The 23,485-nt window shown below is 48.8% G+C and overlaps 1 protein-coding gene across 2 annotated transcripts in view; it reads left to right on the forward strand.

The window, feature by feature from the left end:
• LOC113407534 (ras GTPase-activating protein nGAP-like) overlaps positions 1 to 23,485 on the forward strand; it is a 279,190-nt gene that overhangs the window by 201,938 nt on the left and 53,767 nt on the right. For both annotated transcript variants that reach the window (XM_026656145.2, XM_026656146.2), the window contains exon 5: positions 22,874 to 22,983. In XM_026656145.2, the coding sequence (XP_026511930.1) occupies positions 22,874 to 22,983 (110 nt within the window). The remainder of the gene's footprint in view (positions 1 to 22,873; positions 22,984 to 23,485) is intronic.

Raw genomic sequence — 23,485 nt, forward strand, 5'->3', positions numbered from 1 at the left:
CTGCTTACCCTGATGGGCTGGGACAGCAATCGGTGGGGAAATTTTGGGGGGGGGAGAAGCTGGGAGTCAGGGGAGTAACCCCTGTGACCACCCCCCACGTTACCCCACCTCTAGCCCGGGACCCCCACACTCTCCCTATCCCATCCCTTCCCACCTTATCTGGGGAGGGCCAGGCGAGGATGTCTCTGACCTAGCTGGAGCTGCTCCAGCAGGTGTACGCAGCCGCAGCATGTTCCAGCGGGCTGGGCCAGGTGGCGTGGCCAAAGCCTGCTCTGGGGGGCGGGGCCAAGCGGCACGGCTGCAGCCTGCCAGCCCCAGAGCTGCAGCTGCTTTGAAGGCTGGGGGGAGAGCAGTGTGGCCAGAAGTGGAGAGACTCTGGCCCCGCCTCTTCCCTTCTGTCTCTGCTGGCTGTGCTGCCTCTCCTTGCTCCCTCTGTTGGGGGGAGGGGCTGTGTCCCACCTCTCCCTCTCTATACCCATTCATAAGCCGACCCCCTTCTCTGGTGCTTCCCTTTTTTACTAAAAAAATTTGGCTTATGAACGAGTATATACGGTACTTATTACAACTTCATAAAATCTCAAAACTTGTCTACATGCAATGAACCCTTATAGTATAACCATGGGCAGCAGAGTACATATGGGTACCATGAGGATTTTGGGGGAGCTTTTGTAAGTCCTAGTGACTCTTACCCAACCCATCTGTATTGATAAGAAATTCCATTAGTCTTACAGATGTTTGAATGTATTGTGGTGGTCTGTCTCTACAGCTTATCTATAAATCACAAACAAGATTTGAAGAAGCCATGTACCAAATCACTTAATGTCAGCCTGGGTTTTTTGTTTTTTATTTCCGTACCTTTCACTCTTTACGATCCTTCTCAAATGTCTTTTCTTCAGCTGCTTTGTATTGTCTGTGAAATTAGGTCATTAACACTTCAAAAGTATTTCTTTTCACTTATGTTTTCTTCTTCAGCACTCGCCCTTCCTTCTCATGTCTCACCTTTTCCAAGTTATGTTTTCTTCTAATGCTGGTTTGGGTACGGTCGTCTTTTCCTCTTTCCTCCTTGCAATTTTGATGGGGCTTTAAGAACTCTAAGGCAAAGAGGTGCAGGAAGCTGTCCACACCCTATCCTTTTGTTCATAAACAGCAAAAAGTAGCTATTGTTGCCACTTGTGCAGCTGATATTGTGCTCCCCTGTTGTCCTGACCACCTGTGTAATGGTGGGCCTGCTGTACCCTCCTGATCTGTATATAAAAGACAAGACTACTGGCTTTTGTAGGTTTTTCTCTGCGTATGCTATCTTGTATGCTGTGGTTGTTACCAGGCCACAATAAAGATGAGATGAGACCTGCCTGTGTTTCACACCAACTGCTGGATGTTGCAGCCCTCTAATCTCATTAGGTTAGTGGCTTGCTGGTAAAAATCAGAGCATTTATGAGTAGAGCTGGGCCCGAACCAAAACTACTGAATTCAAACATCCTTCTAACTTTGTGGATTAGGTCCAGCACTACTTATGAATAGAAAACCCCTCTTGTATATTCTCTTGATTCATATTGTTTTTTCTGGCTCCAAGAGGGATCGATCGAAGGAGAGGGGTAAATGGCACAAGTATAGGGAAGCCCAATATCAGTGGTCTGGGAATGGAAGGTGTGGCTCTAATAGCGTTAAAAGTTATTTGTGGGGTTTTTTTCATCTCAATGGGTGCCCATTTTTAGACAGGAAGAACACAGGAATAGGAAAGCACCTGGTTTTTTTCTTCAGTCATTGATACTTGCACTGCACATTTGAGGGGGCAAACCAGCAACCTGTGCATTGTGCTGTTTCAATGATTCTTTGCTCCTGGCTTGGGGGGTGGAGGGGAGAGGCAGAGCGGGCGGGGTTATGCCAAGATTTTGAAAAGAAGTTGCATTTACAGCTTTCTAAGCTTCTGTTCTCTCAGGTAAGCATTTAAAACTCTTACTCTTGATAGAATGTACTGGAAATCAATGTTCTATGCAACTTTTCCTCTAAACTCCAAACTGTGGTATACAAACAGAAAAAGGCATGGACTTTCTGACTGTTAATGCGCCTTTGTCCAGTGCTTGGAGTTTTGATTTACAAATGCATAATGTGGGGTAAGTGAACATTCTTTCCAAGAAAAGTTCTTTTAAATAATCTCTTCTGTGTTAGTCATTGGGAATGGTTTTATTTAAAGGGTTGGCATGTAAACTTCAGAAAATTCAGTTTCTCTGCCTCCTACATATATATTTAAAAGCATATTCTTCTATTTAAACTTACTATTCTATAATCTCAATAATTATGCATACGCATTCTTTGGTTTTCCATGTCACAGTCAGCCTATGCTGAGCAATATATGGAATGTGGTTGTCTTGTTTATCTCCCACAAAAGGGAGTGAAGTAGGATTCTGCTGATATTGGCAGTGCACTACAGAAGGGATAAGGAAAGGCTTGTGTGTAGAGATAAGAACTGTTAGTGCTTGGCCTTTTCTTCATTCCCTAGCCCCCCAGCTATATTAGTGTTAGGTTACTTCGGTTTTCTCCTAGATTCAGTAGTGTTACTTCTCACTCCACAATTGCCAAACATATTTTTGGGGGGGAAGGATAGGCACAAAACATTGAAAAAAACCCACAGCTTTAAAAAAATTACTGAATATTAGTGCTGAGAAGTTAGAAAGGCTGATAGAACTCATCCACCACCAGGCCTGGTGGTAGATGAGTAGGCGAAATACCAGCTTTCCCCTCCTACACACACACTGTGCTTTGTCAGTAAAACTCAGTCTTACAGTACCACATCTCCTGCTATTTCATTATTGAGCCATTGTACAACTCTGACAGAACACCACAGTCCCCTCCTTGCTATTCCATTTGAATTGGGGATTAGGTTAAAACATGAGAATTCCAAAATACGGAACCTCCAGAAGTGACAGGACAAAGGTGTTAGTAACCCATTGTAAAAAAAACAGGTCCTTAACCACCACCTCACCTTTTTTGGCTAGTTTTGTTGATTTATTAAAATCAATACCGATATTACGTGACTCAGTGACATACGTGGGCACTTTAAAAAAAATAGAGGAAAGAAACAGTCTTGATGAAACACATAAAAATGAGCTAAAAAGTTCAGGGTGTAGGCTCTGAAGGAAATGAAATGATTTGTATGGGAACCCTGTGCAAATAGTGATGGAAAGGCTGTTTCTTAGGGACTGTCTTCTTTGGTTTGCCTCTAGTTCAGAATATAACTGGATATACAGGAATAGTGTCTGCCTCTTTTGCTCTTTAAGAGTCCTGCTAAATAGAACAAAAGACAATGCAGCCAGCCTAACTGAAGGTCAAAGCGTGATGAGATCTCACTGCTGCCCAGACTCATATCTTATGCAGTCAACGAGACCAATGGTTGTCTCAGGAGCACTGCTCCGTTACAATCAGGTTGCGAAGCTAGAACAAGTCTCTGATCTTTTTTGGCCATGTGACCATAAGTACACGTTTTTAATTCTGCAGTAGTGCCAATGCAGGAGTTTGAGTTGTTGAGCTACCATTAGTGTATCAAGGCAGCACAAGATTTCTGTGCCCCAATATTCTTAATGAAAAATCATCTGGCTGTGCTTGAACTTTTTCCTCCTTATTTTAATATTCTCTTGCTTTTTGTTCTGCTCTCTCACACCATAACACCCATTCTTTACATTTACCCTTGATATTTATTTTATTTCATATAAGATTTGAGGCTTTGGGCTCTCACCCATTTTCCCAAGGATTTTGTATAGTGGGAAGGACTTGAGTTATTAGTTACTTCCAAGATGCTCATGGAGCTTTCACCTTTCCCTTTATTCTGGGTTGCTGTTATTTATAGACTCACAAGAATTAGAGATATGTATCCCAATGCAATACAGATTTGTTCTTTACAGTAAATTCTCCAGTGCTTGGTCAAGAGATAGTATTTCTGCTACCGTGGCAGAGTCTAATGGACTTCAACATGAAATTTTTCATTGTATTTAGCCCAAATTTTTCTTTGTTTCATTTAATCCCATTACTATTAATTTATATCCCTCTAGGCCACATGATAACATTCCACTCTCGCTTTGGTTTCACATTGTCCAAACAAGTACTGATATTGTCAGTTATTGTATCCCCTACCTTTAAAGCATGGTTTAGCCAAGCTATACAATATCACCTTATTTTTAAGGTGTCCTCCGTAAATCAGGCTTTCCAGCCCCTTTATCATTTTTCTTGCTCCTCTCTGAATTCTCTCCAATTCACTGGCATATTTCTAGTATCACCTTGCCCAGGTGTTCTCTATTTTTAACCCCTGCAGATCCCTTAGTGTTATTTCTCTATCCTCACTGGCACTCACTGTACCTCCTAATTTCATATAATCTCTGAATGTCATTAATGTGCTGTTTAACTTCCAGATCGTTAATAAAGATGTTAAACAAAACCAGTTCTGCCCCCAATCCTTGCAGCACCCCATTGGTCAACCTCTCACAACTTGTTAATTGTCATTTATCATAATTACCCTTTTTCGATAGTCCTTCAGCCAGTGTGCAAGCCGTGACAGTAACTTTAAAAAAGCCCATTTGAATTAATTTTTCAAATAAGCCTATATGCTACATTGTGAAGCACTTTACAGTAGAATAGGTGCACATTATGGCAAGCTGTGTGCGAGTGTGGTGGAGGAATAGAGGGGCAAGAAACTTGTTTCCTCCTCCCCAGCACACGGAATAAACAAGATCTGGCTGCTTGCACTCCTCCTGCACAGTTCTGGGGCATGGGTGTGCTGCACAGCCCAAAGAGTGTCTATCTGTGCAGAGGTGCTTCCCTAGCCTTGAGCCATACTTTTGGCTCTAAAGGCTTGACATCTACTGCAGTCCCTTCATTGCAAATTTTGCTGCTTGATTAAACAGTAATAAGAGAGTCGTATGTGATTTGTTCTTCATAAAGCCCTGATGTTTATCACCCATATTTTTGTCATTGTCCAGATGACTAGACCTCTTTCTGATAATATTTATTCCTTGATTTGAGATTAAAGTTAGAATCACTGGATGTTAGTTGCTAGGATTGCTCTTTCCTGGTTTTAGGACCCTCTTCAGCAAGGTGCTTAAGCATGTGCACCATCCCACTGAAGTTAGTAAGACTGCTCTTGGGTTTAGTTACACATGTGCTGAAGTAACTTGCAGAATTGGGGCCTGAAAGTGCAGTACTGCTCCTCTCCTAACTCTCCCCAGGTATCAGATAGATACCTACTTGTTTCTCGGTGAATTTTCCAAAATAATTCACAGTGGTTTAACTTAATTCATTTAGGACCCTGGAATACATATCACGTGCCCCTCCTGTTGTGTTTTCCTGTACTAGTTTGTATTAATTTTTTTTCAAAGTCCTCGTTATTGCCTAATTTCTCATACTTCTCTATTTGTCTTGTTAAAAACTAGTTTTTAATTTTTTCCCCCATAGCTGTTTGTTTTCACGTTTATTGATGGACCTAGCTTCTTGCCAGGACTTTTTTCCCTTGGTATATTTATAAAAGCCCTTCCAACTCCCCTTCACCTTTTTGGATAGCACTAACTTGTTCTGCTTTTTTGCTTCCCTTATCTTCCGTCACAAACCTGAAGTGTGACTCTAGCCTTGTTTGGTACCCTTCACATTCTCTATTTCCACTGAAGACTTTTCACACTCTCTTTGAGCTTACAAAGCTGAAGTTACAGAGGCTGCTCACTTGTTCCCTGTATTTTAATTTTGCAGGATAATTGAACTGCTGACCCTTGATTATGGTAGTTTAGCATTCTCTAGTCTTTCGCTACACTCACATTTTAATACAGCCTTCCTCTATGCTATGCTCAGTGTTCCTTTCATTTCCACAAAATTGCTTCTATGAAATGTAATGCTCTTACCCATGTACTGCTGTGTTCTTTGGACCCGTTCCTTTCTACACTTAATTAATTACACTTTACTCCTAGAAACATCGGAATTGATAAACCAAAACAGATAATTTCTCCATCTTATTCACAGTCCTTCCTTTGATAGTGGCCAATACCAAATAATTCAGAGGAAGGTTTAAAATAATGCACCTGGTCAAGTGTGCAGCGCTGTGCCACTGGAGAAAAATTCCTTCCTGAACCTAGCTGGCAGTCAGCTTGCACCCTGAAGCATGAGGATTGCTCAGTCTCTTGTTATTTTCAAACCTGTCTGATGCAACTGCAAATGTTATTCCTACTTACATAAATGTGTAATCCTTTTTTAATCTTGCTGAAACATTTGTCTCTCTAATATCTTGTGTCAGTGAATTCTCAGGCTGATTATAGAGAGCATGAAAAAAAATCTCCTGTTACACATTTTTTAATTTGATGCCTCTCAGATTTCAGTTTTACCCCTTGTTTTGTGTTTTGCAGAAGAATGAATAGGGGAGCCCAATTAGCTTTTATTAACGTTTTTGTATACCTCTGATCCCGTTGTATTTTTATTTCTAAACCAAATAATCTTAGTCTTTCAAATCTATCTATATATGTAAATCCTTTTACTCTCTGCCTCTAATCAATTTTGTTTTTCTTATCTCGTCTCTCTTTTATTTTATTTTTTTTTTGGCATTGTTAGTTACTGAGATGAGATAACCAGACTAGAATGCTATATTTAGAGTGAGGAAGTCCAGTGCATTTATATAATACCATTTTATGTTTTCTTTATTACATTTTACCCTTTCTCAATACATAGAAACTCTTTTGTTTTATTTTTAATGCTATGTGTTAAGAAGGCATCTTCACTGAGGTGTCCACAGTGATTTGTACTGCCAGATCTTTTTTTTGATGAGTTTACAGCTCATTCATAATCTGTCGTACTTTGTGGGGGGAGAGGGGTTGCCCAATATGCTACCACGCATGGTGAGATTTATCTGTCTTTCTGTTGCCTGATCAGTTAGTTTTTATTAGGACCTTCTAGAGTCCCTCATAGTTCTCTAATATTTTAGTAACCTGAATAATTTGTCTGACAGCAAACTTCTCCATCTTTGTTTTGTTACATTTATTAAAGTTCTATGAAGAAAGGTGAAGCCTCACTGTTCCCAGTACTCATTCTTGGAGTAATCCCCCTATTAACTTCCTTCCACGCTGAGATTGGGCAGATTTCCCAGACCTTTTGCTTTCTGTCTCTTCACTGGATTTTTAACATATGACACAACTTTTCACCTTGGTTTCTAAGCTTTCTCAATAGCCTTGTGTGAGGAACTTCATAAAAAAAGTTCTACTCTTCAGCACATTCAGTAACAGCTTCAAAGCATTTCTAGTGGGGCAGCAATAGCTACAACTATTGCTATCTCCAGTGAGATGATGGCCATTTCCATAATTCATCCAATCTGTAATCCCTTTAACCTGAGATGGGAAGAGTCCATGAGTCACTCCTAAAGTCCAGTTTCCCCTATGCTGTTGTTGCGATTGTTATGGCTAATAATAATGTATTACTACTGCTACTAATACAGTACCATACATGAACATGGCACTTTCCCAACACATCAAAGACAATGTCCCCATCTCTCTAAGACATTATAATTTAGCTTGAATTTTACATGCAAAAATGTTGCATAGGTGCTGAGTCTTCCAGTCACCCATTCCACCCTGACTTTACTGCTCCTAGATCTCTGCTGATGATGTTGTGTTTTACTAGATAACTCACATTATTATTATTAGCTTGTTGGTTGCTGTGGAAGTTGCTAAGAGAAGCATTATTTGTTATGCACAAACTCTTCTCCCCAAAGTGAAAAATTCTTATGTCTGTAGTATGCAGTAGTTAAGTATTTTCGTTCATACCGTGTTGTCTGTGAAGCTGGTTGTTTGGGCATTTATATCCTCCTCCCCTGGTGATTGTCCCCTGTTGTACTGAGATACAGGAGAGCCAGTGTCCTGTTTTGCAGTAGTGATGCCACTATAAGTGATGCATAGTTGCATTTTACAGCTATCACCCCATCGCACTTAATATCTGCTGTCAGGGATTATAGTCCCCCTTCCTTCTCTTTGCTACTGACAACTGCATTTGTAAAGTCCCACTTGATTCACCTCTTCTGAGCCTTGGGCCTTGGCTACACTGGCGGTGTACAGCGCTGCAACTGGCTGCACTCAGGGGTGTGAAAAAACACACCCCTGAGCGCAGCGCTGTAAAGCGCCAGTGTAATCAGAGCCTGCAGTGCTGCACGCTCGCGCGCAGCGCTGCAAGCTATTCCCCTCGGAGAGGTGGAGTACATGCAGCGCTGGCGGCGTGACTACACTCGCGCTTCACAGCGCTGCCCGAGTGTAGCCAAGGCCTTGGTCTATACCTAAAAATTAGATCAACCTAGCAACATCACTCTGGGCTGTGAAAAATGTTGTGCCCTGTGTGACATAGTTAGCTGACCTAACCCCCATTGTAGATACAGGTAGGTTGATGAAATAATTTTTCCATCAGTCTGGCTACTGTCTCTCAAAGAGGTGGGTTATCTGCATAGGTGGAAACCCCTTTTCTGTCGATTTAGGAAGTGTCTACACTACGGTGCTACAGTGGCACAGCTGCAGCCCTGTAGCTGTGCTCCTGTAGCGACTGTAGCGTAGACATACCCTTGGTTGGCAACATCGTCTGAACAGAAAGTAGTGAGACTCTTAATCTGCTGCTGAGTTTTCAAGTGACGTGAAGATAAGAAGGCACATGTGAGATTCTGCTGGTGTGGTTTTGAGGGGTAAAGTTGGTTTGTATTGAATTTGCCATTTGTCTCATTAGGAGTGGAGTGTTGAAGCAATGTCTAGAGAGCCTCATTAGGGCAGAACACTTGTACAGTTATTCTCTTAGTGTTTGACTCCTTAAATGTCCGCATTCATATAGTGCTGTTCTTCTTCGAGTGCTTGTTCACGTCCATTCCACATTAGGTGTACGGGCGCCGCGTGCACGAATCGTCGGAAACTTTTTCCCTCAGCGGCTCCCGTCGGCCCCGCAGGGTCTCCCCTCCCGCCAGAGCGGCGCCCCGCCCTTGCGTATATATACCCCTGCCGGCCCGACCCTCCCTCAGTTCCTTCTTACCGCCCGTGGCGACGTTGGAACAACTCTGTCTCTCGCCTGAGAGTGTCCCTAGCATAACCATTAGCAATAGTTAACAGTTCATAATATAGTTAGTGTTTAGCGTTAAGTAGTTGATTAGTTCTTCCCAAGGGCCAAAATCTCTTTGTGATAGGGGTTTGGTCAACCCCGGCACCGGCCCTGGGCGGCGGGGCATGCCGCACGCCCAAGGCTTTAAGGCGTGTGCCGCGGGCCTATGCCAGTGAGCGACCCGCACGAGTCGTGTCTCCGTTGCCTCGGGGAAGCACACCAGAAGGAGCGCTGTAAAATTTGTAAGGCCTTCAAGCCCAGAACTAAAAAAGAGAGAGACTTTCGCCTTAGACAGCTCCTCATGGAGGCGGCGTTACAGCCCTCCTCTTCCGCGGCACCGTCCACTTCGGTGCGGAGTGCCCCGGCATCGGTCCGCGACCCGACGCCGGCGGTGCAGGCTAAGCCCACGGTACCACCAAGGCGGGAACACGCCCGGCATCGATCTTCTTCGCCGGCCAAGTCGAAGGGCCAGCCTAAGGCCCGGGGGCGCTCCCCACACAAGAAGGCGGCACCGGCAAAGACCGCAAGTACGGCCAAGGCCATGACGGCCCCGATACAGGTCCCGGTACCAGTGGCTCCGGCGCCGAAGGGCCCGTCGAGCCCCGGGACAAGCGCGTCGAGTGAGGAGGAAGGGCTGGAGGAACTGTTGGAACAGCCCTCCACCCCGGACACATTTGAGGCAGCAAAGGACCTCATTGAATTGTCCTCCGAAAGCACACTCCGCGCTAAAGACATTCCGCCGCGATTGCCATCCAAGGGCAAACCGGCGATGATGCGCCCTTCGCGGTCGCCATCTCGGCACCGTTCACGGCGCCGGTCCCGGTCGAGCTCCGCCTCGGTGGACTCCCGGCTTCCCGCCGCACAACGGACCACAAAACAGTCCGGCCCCGATGCGAGCGAGGCACCGCCCCAGCAGCCCGGCTCGAGCAGGCGCCGGGACGCTTCGATGGCGAGGCTCCCAAGACCATCCTCCCACAGCCGCTCCCGGTCCCGCGGTCAACGGTACCGTTCCAGGTCCAGATCGGCACGCCGCTACTCACGGTCCCGGTCCCGACGGCACCGCTCCCTGACACCGGACCGGCACCGCCCCACGGCACCGCCGTGGCCCTCTAGGTCACCGTCCCTAGCATCGGAAGAGGGCTCGGATCTTTCCAGATGCGGCCGCAGAGGGCATGCCGCTAGAGAGCACGAGGCCTCTTGGCAGCCGCATTGGAGCCATCCTGGACAGTGGCCGTTCTGGACTCCGTGGGCCTATCATCAGCAAGGCCCTCCGTCCAGAACCTCGAGATCGAGCCCCTCAGGAGACCGGTCCCGCTCCCCACGGTGCCGCCCTACCTCCCGTGCGGAGGCCACGGTCTCCAGACCACCGGACGCAGAGAGGGCGGACTCGGCACCAAGCCCGGCACCGTCCCTGACTCAGGGCAGGGGGCGCACCCCGGAGGACTGCCCCGCGGAGGAGCTACAGGAGGACGAGGACGCTCAAAAGGCCATGACCTCCTCCTCCTCACCGGACGAAGCCGTGGCGGGCACGACAGTGTCCGGCCCTCCCCCTATTGACCACCGGGCACACCAGGACCTGCTCCGCCGGGTGGCCCTCAACTTGGGACTACAAGCAGAGGAGACGGTTGAGCAGGAGGACCCGATGGTGGACATTCTGAGCCCAGAGGGTCCCTCCAGGATCGCACTCCCGCTCATAAAAACGGTCCAGGCAAACTATAAGACCGTATGGCAAACGCCAGCCTCCTCTGCGCCAACCGCAAAGGGCGTAGAAAGAAAGTACTTTGCCCCGTCCAAGGGGTTTGACTTTCTCTTCTCCCATCCGACCCCATGTTCGCTGGTCGTCTCGGCGGTTAACGAACGGGAAAGGCATGGCCAGCAGGCCCCAGCACCCAAGGCCAAGGAAGCAAAACGACTAGACCTATTTGGCAGGAAGGTCTATTCGTCCGGAGGCCTCCAGTTGCGGATCGCAAACCAGCAAGCGATCCTAAATAGGCACAACTTTAACTCATGGGCATCAGTGTCCAAGTTCAAGGACGCCTTGCCTCAGGGCTCGCAACCTGAGTTTGCGGCCATAGTGGACGAGGGGAAGGCAGTGGCCAAAACCTCTTTACAGGCCTCACTTGACTCTGCCGACGCAGCCGCTAGAACAATCGCGTCAGGTGTGGTGATGAGACGCTCTGCATGGTTGCAATCTTCTGGACTTCCTCCGGAGGTGCAAAACACCCTCCAGGACCTGCCGTTTGAGGGTTCGGGCTTATTTTCAGAGCAGACAGACGCCAGGCTGCATAGCCTCAAGGACTCTCGGGCTACCCTTAAGTCCTTGGGGATGCACACCCCTGTGACACAAAGGAAGCCATTCAAGCCCCAACCTCCACAGAGGCAGTACCATCCTCGCCCTCGGCAGGAACCATACCGTAGACGGGGCAGGGACAATAGGCGTAGGCGCAACAATACGCCTAACCAAGGCCAAAACCAGGGCCAAAACAAGCCGCAGCCGGGAAATAAACAAGGATTTTGAAGCTGCGATCGAGGACAGCGTACCCATCTCTTTTCCGGATCCCCCCCTGTGTTTCAGGGACCGCCTGTCCCATTTTTTCCGTGCCTGGTCTCATATAACATCAGACCGTTGGGTCCTGCGCACGGTGGAGTCAGGTTACGCTCTCCAGTTCTCCTCGCCCCCTCCCTCCCACCCACCACCCCCGTCCCTCTTCAGGGACCCCTCTCACGAGCAACTCCTCATGCAGGAGGTACAGACCCTCCTCGCTGTGGGGGCGGTGGAAGAGGTTCCTCTGGACCTCAGAGGAAAAGGGTTCTATTCCAGATACTTCCTCATTCCCAAAGCGAAAGGGGGCCTCCGTCCTATCCTGGACCTTCGCAAGCTAAACAAGTACTTGCAAAAACCACGTTTCCGTGTGGTCTCCCTTGGTACCATCATTCCTTCCCTGGATCCGGGGGATTGGTACGCTGCCCTCGATATGAAAGACGCCTACTTTCACATCGCCATTCTCCCGGCCCACCGGCGATTCCTGCGCTTCACTATCCAGCAGCGTCATTTCCAGTTTGCAGTCTTACCCTTCGGCCTGGCAACAGCCCCACGTGTCTTCACGAAATGCATGTCTGTGGTAGCCGCCTTTCTTCGAAAAAGACGGATGCGCATCTACCCGTACCTGGACGATTGGCTCCTGGCGGGCCGGTCGGAGGCAGAGGTCCGCGCCCATGTGGCACTGGCGTTACAACTATTCCGGGAACTAGGTCTGTTAGTCAATGTGCCCAAGTCATCGCTAGTCCCCACACAGAGGCTGGACTTCATAGGGGCAGTCCTGGACTCGGTGGCGGCACGGGCGAGTCTTCCCGTATCGCAATTCCTGGCTATCAAGGAGGCCGTGACCTCCATTCAGCGATTCCCTACGACCACGGCCAGATGTTGCCTGCAACTTTTGGGGCACATGGCAGCATGCACACACGTAGTCGGGCTCGCCCGTCTCAGACTCCGGCCGCTGCAGCTGTGGTTGGCTCAGGTGTATCGCCCCAGCAGGGACCCCTTGGACATGGTCGTCACGATCCCGGCTCGGGTGTCGAACGCCCTCCGTTGGTGGCTCGATCAACAGCAGGTTTGCGCGGGGGTCCCGTTCGCCGCCCCACAACCGACTCTGACGTTAGTAACAGACGCGTCGGACCTGGGTTGGGGGGCGCACCTAGGGGACCAGCGCACTCAGGGCTTGTGGTCCAGGGAGGAACGGTTGCTCCACATCAACCTGAAGGAGCTGAGGGCGGTTCGCCTCGCCTGCCAGACCTTTCACGCCACCATAAGAGGACACAGCGTGTCAGTTCTGACAGACAACACTACCGCTATGTTTTACATAAACAAGCAGGGCGGGTCCTGGTCCTCTCCCCTCTGTCACGAGGCTCTCCTCCTCTGGGACTTCTGCATAGCCCATTCAGTACAACTTCGGGCAGCATATCTCCCCGGGGTCCAGAAAGGGCTAGCGGACCGTCTCAGCCGGTCCTATCTCAGGCACGAGTGGAGGCTGAGACGAGACATCCTCCATTCTATTTTCCTGAGGTGGGGGTTTCCCCAAGTAGATCTGTTTGCCAGCAAGGACAACAGCCAGTGCCCGCAATTCTGCTCGTTCCAGGGCCACAGTCCGGGCTCAATGGCGGTCGCCTTTGCAATCCCGTGGGGCGGAAGTCTGAAGTACGCCTTCCCCCCGTTCCCACTCATTCACAGGGTCCTCCTAAAAACCCGCAGGGACAGGGCGACAGTCATTCTAATCGCCCCGGCGTGGCCACGCCAACACTGGTTCACAACTCTGTTGGAACTGTCCGTGACCACTCCGATAACCCTTCCCCTCCATCACAACCTCATCACTCAGGATCGGGGTCGCCTACTCCACCCGAACCTGCCGTCACTGCATCTCACGGCATGGCTTCTCTCTGGCTAAGTGAGGTGGAGCACAGATGTTCCCACGAGGTCCAGCAAATCCTCCTTGGTAGTAGGAAACCCTCCACAAGGGCAGCCTACCTGGCCAAGTGGAAGCGCTTCTCCCTGTGGTGTGAGCCTCAACACTCACAGCCTTTACAGGCCTCGATACCACTGATTCTGGACTACTTGCTGCACCTCAAGCGTCAAGGCCTCGCCCCCGCTTCTATTAAGGTGCATCTGGCCGCCATTTCGGCATTCCACCCTGGGGAATCGGGCAGATCCGTGTTCTCCAACCCCACGGTAGTCCGATTCCTCAAGGGTCTGGAGCGGGTGTTCCCCTACTCGCGCCCTCCTGTACCCCCGTGGAACCTCAATCTGGTCCTCACTAAGCTTATGGGGCCGCCCTTTGAACCCCTGGCCTCTTGCTCCCTCACGCACCTTTCATGGAAGGTCGCGTTCCTCGTGGCCATCACCTCGGCTAGGAGGGTGTCGGAGTTGAGGGCCCTCACCTCGGAGCCCCCTTATACCGTCTTTTATAAAGATAAGGTGCAGCTTAGGCCTCACCCTAAATTCCTCCCAAAGGTGGTCACGAATTTTCACATGGGGCAGGACATTTGTTTACCGGTATTCTTCCCTAAGCCCCATACGGACCCAAGCCATCGCAGCCTACATACCCTGGATGTTAGGCGGGCATTGGCTTTTTATCTGGACCGTACCAGACCTTTCCGTAAATCGTCTCAGCTCTTTGTGGCCATTGCGGAACGCATGAAGGGCCAGCCTATTTCTACGCAACGCCTGTCAGCGTGGATCGTGCTTTGCATACATACGTGTTACGAGCTCGCCAACATGCCTGCTCCTCAGATCAGGGCTCACTCCACTAGAGCCCAGGCATCCTCGACGGCCTTCTTGGCACAGGTCCCGCTCCAGGAGATCTGCAAGGCAGCCACCTGGTCGTCAGTGCATACCTTCACAGCCCACTACGCGGTCCACCATCAGACCAGAGATGACGCAGTGGTCGGCAGGGCGGTGCTGCAATCAGTTATTCCTTGACTCCTACCCTCCTCCAAAGGTAAGCTTGCGAGTCACCTAATGTGGAATGGACGTGAACAAGCACTCGAAGAAGAAAAGACGGTTACTTACCTTCTGTAACTGTTGTTCTTCGAGATGTGTTGTTCACGTCCATTCCACTTCCCACCCTCCTTCCCCTCTGTCGGAGTCACCGGCAAGAAGGAACTGAGGGAGGGTCGGGCCGGCAGTGGTATATATACGCAAGGGCGGGGCGCCGCTCTGGCGGGAGGGGAGACCCTGCGGGCCCGACGGGAGCCGCTGAGGGAAAAAGTTTCCGACGATTCGTGCACGCGGCGCGCATACACCTAATGTGGAATGGACGTGAACAACACATCTCGAAGAACAACAGTTACAGAAGGTAAGTAACCGTCTTTTCATCTTCAGAGTGCTTTGCATCTAATTAATCCTCATAAACACCCTGGTGTGTTGTTAATAAAGTATTTGTATACCTGTTTTTTTACAGTTGAAGTAACAAGCATCTTCTTTTTTTTTTTTTAAACCACCAATGGAAATGTTTCTGTGAAATTTAAACTGTTTTTAAAAAGAAACATTCCTCTGTAGTATTTGAAACCCAGACATTTCATCATGTTAGGAAATGAGAACCAAAAAGTGTCTATTTTCAACTGTTTATGCTCAGGTAAATGCTGTAAATATAAGTAGCATAAATAGCAACAACAAAACAGTGAGGGGGGGAAGGGGGGGAGAGACCTTATGTTAAGGTATTACTAATAGCATTGACAAGGAATTTTTTTCCTAAAAATTACTTTAACCGGACAATGTCTCTTTAAATATAGTGTTGAACTCAGGGAAAGACAAATTTGTTCAGGCGGAATGAGAGTTTAAAAAGATTTCTTCTTTTTCTTAGTTGGATAGTTTTGCTGCAAATGCTGGATACCGCCTCCCCTTTATTTTTGCATTCCACATTTCGAGAGATTTCTTTTAGCAAAGAAACATAAAGGTCAAAAAGCTCATCGTTGTTTTTCTAGCATGTGTGAATTTTCATGCTGCTCCCAATTTATTCATCTCCAATCATCAGCCCTATGTGATCCTGTAGCAAAGTGTAGAGAGCAACTAAGGGTATGTCTACACTACGAGGGTAATTCGATTTTACTTAAATCGAATATGTGGAATCGATATTGCAAAGTCGAACGTGTGTGTCCACACTAAGGACACACTAAGGACAGTAATTCGACTTTGTGAGTCCACACTAACGGGGCGAGCGTCGACATTGGAAGCGGTGCACTGTGGGCAGCTATCCCACAGTTCCCTCAGTCCCCGCTGCCCATCGGAATTCTGGGTCGAGCCGCCAATGCCTTCTGGGTAAAAAAAATTTGTCGTCATCCGTCCGTCACTAACGCCCTCCCTCCCTCCATGAAAGCGCCGGCGGGAAATCAGTTCGCGCACTTTTCTGGTCAGTGACAGCGCGGACGCCACAGCACTGCGATCATGGATCACGCTGCGACCATCGCTGCACTTGTGGCCGTTCTCAACACCTCGCAGCTTATCATACACCTTTCCCTGAGGCAGATGAAGAGTAATCAGGCGAGGAGGCTACGACACCGCCGTGATGGCCTGAAGTCGGAGAGTAGCACAGAGCTGTCAGAAACCACGAGCCCCAGCGCCCAGGACATCACGTTGGCAATGGGGCATGTGGATTTTGTTGAACGGCGATTCTGGGCCCGGGAAACAAGCACGGACTGGTGGGACCGTATAGTGCTTCAGGTCTGGGATGAATCCCAGTGGCTGCGAAACTTTCGCATGCGGAAGGGGACTTTCCTCGAACTTTGTGAGTTGCTGTCCCCTGCCCTGAAGCGCAAGGACACCCGCATGCGAGCAGCCCTGACTGTCCAGAAGCGAGTGGCCATAGCCCTCTGGAAGCTTGCAACGCCGGACAGCTACCGGTCAGTCGCGAACCACTTTGGTGTGGGCAAATCTACCGTGGGGGTTGTTGTCATGCAAGTAGCCAAGGCAATCGTGAAGGTACTGCTCCCAAAGGTAGTGACCCTGGGAAACGCGCAGGTCATCATAGATGGCTTTGCCGCGATGGGATTCCCAAACTGCGGTGGGGCTATCGATGGGACTCACATCCCTATCCTGGGACCGGACCACCAGGCCAGCCAGTACATCAATAGAAAGGGCTACTTTTCAATGGTGCTGCAAGCACTGGTGGACCATCGGGGACGGTTTACAAACATCTACGTCGGATGGCCGGGCAAGGTTCATGACGCTCGCGTGTTCAGGAACTCTGGTCTGTTTAGACGGCTGCAGGAAGGTATTTACTTCCCAGACCACAAAATAACTCTTGGGGATGTGGAGATGCCTACAGTCATCCTCGGGGACCCAGCCTACCCGCTAATGCCCTGGCTCATGAAGCCCTATACTGGCGCCCTGGACACAGAAAAAGAACTGTTCAACTACCGTCTCAGCAAGTGCAGAATGGTGGTGGAGTGTGCTTTTGGCCGTCTCAAAGGGAGATGGAGAAGCTTACTCACTCGCTGTGATCTCAGTGAAACCAATATCCCCATCGTTATTGCAGCTTGCTGTGTGCTCCACAATCTGTGTGAGAGCAAGGGGGAGACCTTTATGGCGGGGTGGGAGCTAGAGGCAAATAGCCTGGCTGCTGATTACGTCCAGCCAGACAGCCGGGCCATTAGAAGATCCCAGCGGGACGCCCTGTGCATCCGGGAGGCTTTGAAAGCTAGGTTCCTGAGTGAGCAGGGCAACCAGTGACTTTTCAGTTTGTGGACAGAGAAGCTGAACCTGCCCCCGTTTCTTTACCCAGTTCATTTTGACTATCCTCTCCAGTTACATACCCCCTTCACCCCCTTCCCCTTCCCAAAAAATAAAATCATTTCGATTTTGTTAATGAACACCGTTGTCTGTATTGCTGTTTTCGCGGGAATATTTTAAACCGGGGACGCAGACTGTGGCGGGGGGCGGGTTCAGTGTTCTGATGCAAATGATGCTTCTAAACTCCCGGAATGACAGGCTCCGCACTGGTGGACTGGTTATTTCAATGGAGCCTGCCAGCACTCCTGGGGGGGACTGTGTGTATGTGTCGGCTATGTGACTTTCTGGCAGGGGGGGTAGGGTTACATATCCCCTGCTGCGTGGATCTGTGAGCCAGGATAAGGACCGCTGCATAAGATCTGTAACTGCCCTCCCCCGCCACAAAGTCACAGAGCAACCCCCCCCCCCCCCCCCCCCCCAAACACCCCCCCACCCTCCCCAGGGTAACCAGTGACTGCACTGTGTATGTGTCCTGATGCTGGACCTGACACCGCCTCTCTACCCTGCAAAAGGTCACTGTCCTGTCCAATTACCAAGCCCCTTCCCCCCCTCCAGACAGACTCTCCCTCAAAAGAACCTGACTGAAACAGTAATGAACAGAAACATATTTTTTATTAACAACCAGACAGGAAACTGGGGGGTGAAAGTCGGACGGGGGCTTGGGTGAGGCGGGCAGGAAAGGACTTTTCAAATTTTGGGGAATGACAGCCTTCTGGTGCTTGAGCAGTCTGCAGGGGTGGAGTGAGAGTTTTCACGGACTCTGCCACCCCTCCTTCTTTGGACTTTGGGAGAGGGAGGTATGGGACTTGGTGGCGGGGGACTGCGGTTCCTGATAGACTGCTGCGGGGCTCTGTCCTCCTGCCTCCGTTCCTGCAGAACATCAACAAGGCGCCGGAGCGTGTCCGTTTGCTCCCTCAGAAGTCCAAGCAGCGTTTGAGTCGCCTGCTGGTCTTCCTGCCCGCCACCTCTCCTCACGTTCCATGAGTGTCCGGTGCATTTGTGACAAATTCTCCCTCCACTGATTCTGCTGTGCTGCCTGGGCTCAGGAGCAGCCCATTAGTTCTGAGAACATGTCCTCTCGCGTCTTCTTCTTTCTCCGCCTAATGTGCGCTAGCCTCTGGGAGTGTGATGCCAAGCTGGGTTAGGAGACAGTTGCAGATGTGGCTGTGGGAATGAGGAAAAGGCAGTGAATTCCTCCAAAAGATAAATGTGGTTGTGAATCAAGAACATAGTTTTTCTCTGTGAACAAGACCATGAACCACACCTATCACATGCGCACTCCGGACAAGGTCGAATTTTCGAACCTCGCCTTCAGTGCCTGGGCTTTTGCACTGCCGATCTGGGAAGCGGGGCAGGACACGGTACTCTCTGTAGCAGGCAAACATGGTAAGCCGTAGACTTGTGGCTGCTTAAAACTGTAGGAGTACCACTGGCCTCCTTTCACATTGAAAGCACTGCCAGTCTGTGCTGCCAGCAATCGGCCAAGCAGGAACTCTGGCCCTGTCCCACCCCCTCGCGGATGAGCCAGGGAAAGATCCCTGTATGCTGCCCCTCTCCCGCCCCCACCGCGTGGCTGTAAACCAGCGGTCACAGTTCTGTAAAGGAACTTGTTGCAAGCAGTCCCAATACTAACAGTCCCCTACCTAATTCAAAGCAGGTCATCATGAGCGACATAACTCTCATGAGGATCCCGGACACCGAGATCCAACGGATGCTTCGAGAAAGCCTGCAGAGACCGGGGCCCTATGCCGCCATGCTATGCAAGGCAATGATACCGGAGTACCTGCTTGTCTCCTGGCGCGGGAACGTCTCCTACTTCGGAGGACCAAGTAAAGCCGCTCTCCCCAGGAACCTGATGAACAGGCTATCCCACTACCTGCAGCAGAGCTTTGTGGAGATGTCCGTGGAGGACTACTGCTCTATCCCCGGACATATAGACAGGATTCTAATATAGCTGCAGTAGCAGGCACTAAAGAGTGGAGCAGCTTGGGCAGCACAATCATGCAGAACCGGACACTGTTTGATTTTTTTTTAAATAGTTGTTACTGATTACTTAAGCGCCCAGGGGGAAGAAATCATGATTCACAGATTGTTCTTAGTATTAATATTCAAGTTTTGTAAAAAATAAAGGTTAATATGTTTAAAGCACTTACCGCTTGATCCTTCGCCTGAATCTGTGTCCAGGTTACATGCTGGGGAGGGTTGGTAGGGGATCTCTGTAACGGTGATGAAGAGCTCCTGGCTGTCGGGGAAATCAGCTTGGTAAGCGCTGTCGACTGCCTCGTCCTCCTCATCTCCTTCCTCCTCTTCCCCGTCCGCTGAGGAACCGGCCGTGGACAATATCCCATCCTCAGAGTCCACGGTCAGTGGTGGGGTAGTGGTGGCGGCCGCAGCAAGGATGGAATGCAGTGCCTCGTAGAAACGGGATGTGTGGGGCTGGGATCCGGAGCGTCCGTTTGCCTCTTTGGTCTTCTGGTAGCCTTGTCTCAGCTCCTTGATTTTCACGCGGCACTGCGTTGCATCCCGGCTGTAGCCTCTCTCTGCCATGGCTTTGGAGATCTTCTCGTAGATCTTAGCATTCCTTCTTTTGGAGCGCAGCTCTGAAAGCACGGACTCATCGCCCCACACAGCGATGAGATCCAAGACTTCCCGATCAGTCCATGCTGGGGCCCTCTTTCTATTAGATTGCACGGCCATCTCTGCTGGAGAGCTCTGCATCGTTGCCACTGCTGCTGAGCTCACCTCGATGTCCAAAGAGGAACTGAGATTCAAACTGCCCAGACAGGAAAATGAAAATGAATTCAAATTTTCCCGGGGGTGTGGCTGGTCAGAGCATCCGAGCTCGGACTGCTGTCCAGAGCGTCAACAGAGTGGTGCACTGTGGGATAGCTCCCGGAGCTATTACCGTCGATTTCCATCCACACCTAGCCTAATTCGATATGGCCATGTCGAATTTAGCGCTACTCCTCTCGTTGGGGTGGATTACAGAAATCGATTTAAAGAGAGCTTTATGTCGAACTAAATGGCTTCCGGGTGTGGACGGGTGCAGGGTTAATTCGATATAACAGCGCTAAAGTCGACATAAAAGCCTAGTGTAGACCAGGCCTAAGAGGCAAACAATTTAATGTGTTTTCAGAAACAAAAAAAAATGTTTCCCAGTAAGCTTGCATTATTTTATTTTATTTTATTTTGTCAGATTGTTAGCACTACACATCTGGCTATCCTGAAAGCTGTCATTTATAACCAACATTTGGATAGCCATATTTGACCAGTTAACCTGTTATACCTTTTGCTCAGTTAAAAAAAAGTCCATTGTCCCTCTAAATGTATGCTGTGACACTGAAATGATTATAAACACTAAAAGAGTCAACAGTCGGGGTCCATCTCTCCTGGGAACGGAGTCAATTCACTTTTAAAACATTTGGGGGCCCCATTCTGACTCTTGTCAGGTCAGGAGGCCTGTCTAGTTTGTTGCTTGGAGGGCAGGGGCAGTGTGCGGGGCATGGCACAGCGCAGCAGAAGTGTTCAGCTTCACAGCGTCTGCACTTTGAGCATGCCATGGAATGCGGCCAGGGTCCACCAGGGCCAAGTCCCAGTAGCTGGGTCTTGTTACTTCTTGTGAAGGGAAGTCAGACTAAATGAAAGTGCCTTCATTCTTCTGGACCAATTCCAACATTTTTAAAGGCACTTTTTCAAGATCTGGCCCAAAAGGTCCAGGAACCTGGTTAGAGTTTCAGTGGTGTGCATAGCCACAAACACTCATTCCCTTTTTCAGATGTCTTTTCCCCTTAATGGACTACATGTACCCTGTACTTCGAAATTTTCTGGGTTGAGGGCATTCGGGGAGGAGTGGCTGCATTCCCTTCTCAGCCTCTTCCAGTTTCTGGGAAGGGGAAAAGCTTTCTTCTCTCCCAAGATTTGTCAAGGACAGGGCCAGCTCCAGGGTTTTGGCCGCCCCAAGCAGCCAAACAAAAAAAACCAAACCAAAACAAAAAAAGCCGCGATCGCGATCTGCGGCGGCAATTCGGCGGGAGGTCCTTCGCTCCGAACAGGAATGAGGGACCGTCCGCCGAATTGCCGCCGAACAGCTGGAAGTGCCGCCCCTCTCCGAAGTGGCCGCCCCAAGCACCTGCTTGGTAAGCTGGTGCCTGGAGCCGGCCCTGGTCAAGGAGCATTAGGTAGCTGTTGCCTATCCATTAACCAACTTTGTGGGGTGCTGCCTGGTAAGGATCACCCCTAATCTGGGGGATAGCCAGCCCCAGATGCAGCGGCAGATGCAGGAAACAGACTTCTTTCAGCATAGTAATCATTTCACTGGGTCATGGGGCTGTGCACAGGTTTGGGGAGCACTTATCAAGCAGCTGCATTGGTGCAAGTTCTTTTCTGTTTTGGCTGGTATTGTATTTGGGGAGGAGGCGATCTCCTTCTGCTCAGAAGATCTTCTTACCAATTTTGGAAGAAGAGGGTGGGAGAGGCTTCTATTAATCTGCTGCCCTCCTCACATTTCCCTCAAAGAAGGCTGAATGAGGGTGAGGATATTGGCATCTAGTGCTAACTGAAGAATTTGTGGGTGGTGGGGGAGAGGAGTTTTCTCATAATTTTCTGTAAGTTTTGGCCTGTGAAACGCTTGGCTTCTAAAACGCTCCTCTGCATTCGAAAATTGAACAGAGCCTACAATCAGTCCTCCACCTCAAGAGGTAGTTAGAGAAGGAGGGAAGAGGGGAACCAATTTGAGTTAGAAATTGGAGAGAAAGGAGGAAGGCGAAAAGTGATTTTTCAACACCAGTGAGGGTGGAACTGTTTGACATCTCCCTTGACTTTGCTTATAGAGAAACAGCCTATGAAGTTAGGCAAATTTCTCTTTCCATGCTATGCTTTTCCATCAAGAAATACAATTTAACTTAGATGCATTTGATATATCCCATGACAGCTATGCTGAGTTGAAGTGAAATATCTTCATCTGACTCTTTCATCAAAAAGAAGAGTGTTTCAGCCAATAAAATGTTGCTTAATCCTATTGGATTAAGAATTGCTAAATTTGCATTGATTGGGCCAGGAATGCTTGTGTTGGCAAACCTTGGAAATAATTTGGCACGGTATGGCTTAAAATGCATGCCATGTACTCAGTGATTTACAGGACAGAAGATGAGATAAGCAAGCAATGCTGAGCTCAAAAAATTCAGTATGTTTTCTCTTAACAAAATACTTAGGTGTGGCTTCCATTGCTCTCTCATTAACACAGCTCTACTTTAACTGATGGTCTTGTAATGCAATCTGTATGTCATGCAGTCAAAATTTGGAAATGTCAAGTTACTACTCTTTGTACTATAACTTCTCCTCTTGTCATGCAGTAATTTTTATTGTACCTTAATGGGGTTATGATCAGTTTTAGTTTTGTTGCAGACTGAAGCATTTTTGGTTTATAAAGTAGAGAGAGGCCCATTTGTTTAGTCATTACTTGCATAAGCATTTCCCTATTTCACTTGCTATGACACTTCATTTTAGGGCTTCTTCAGCAAACGTCTGAAAGGCTCCATCAAGAGGACAAAGAGCCAGTCAAAGCTGGACAGGAATACAAGTTTCCGTCTTCCATCTCTCCGCAACGCTGATGACAGGTAGGAGTCTCTGCACTTCCTCGGAAGGAGGCTGGTAGTTTCAGCTCAACTCTTTCAAAAGTGCATTGCAAAACACGTTAGTCTGTGTAAGCATGCCTGCAAACTGACAGAAATGAGGGACAACTAGAGTGGTTTTGTTTTTTAAACTAGCAGAAATATATGTTAGCCTGTTAAATTGTTAAATGTTGCGTGTGCTTCCATCAGACGAGATTCTCACTAGTCCTAAAGATGGCTGGTGAAAAGGGGTTTGCTTAAGTGTCTGGACTAAAATATCTTGTTCTTTTTTTAGCACTTCTCCTTCCAGGTCTCCAAACACCTTATAAGCGTTAAGTTTCACAATACAATACTGTGGCCCTATCTGCATTAGAGAAATTTGCACCAGTGTATTTACACCACTGCAAACACAAATATCCTGATGCAGTGCATCTTCATTAGGAGTTGTGTGATGTAGTTACAGTGCAAATCCCTAACATATACTGTACTGCAGAGCATCACTATTGGG

This window comes from Terrapene carolina, unplaced genomic scaffold, assembly GCF_002925995.2.
Source record: "Terrapene carolina triunguis isolate 2854851 unplaced genomic scaffold, T_m_triunguis-2.0 Scaffold212, whole genome shotgun sequence".
NCBI classification, from domain to species: domain Eukaryota; kingdom Metazoa; phylum Chordata; order Testudines; family Emydidae; genus Terrapene; species Terrapene triunguis.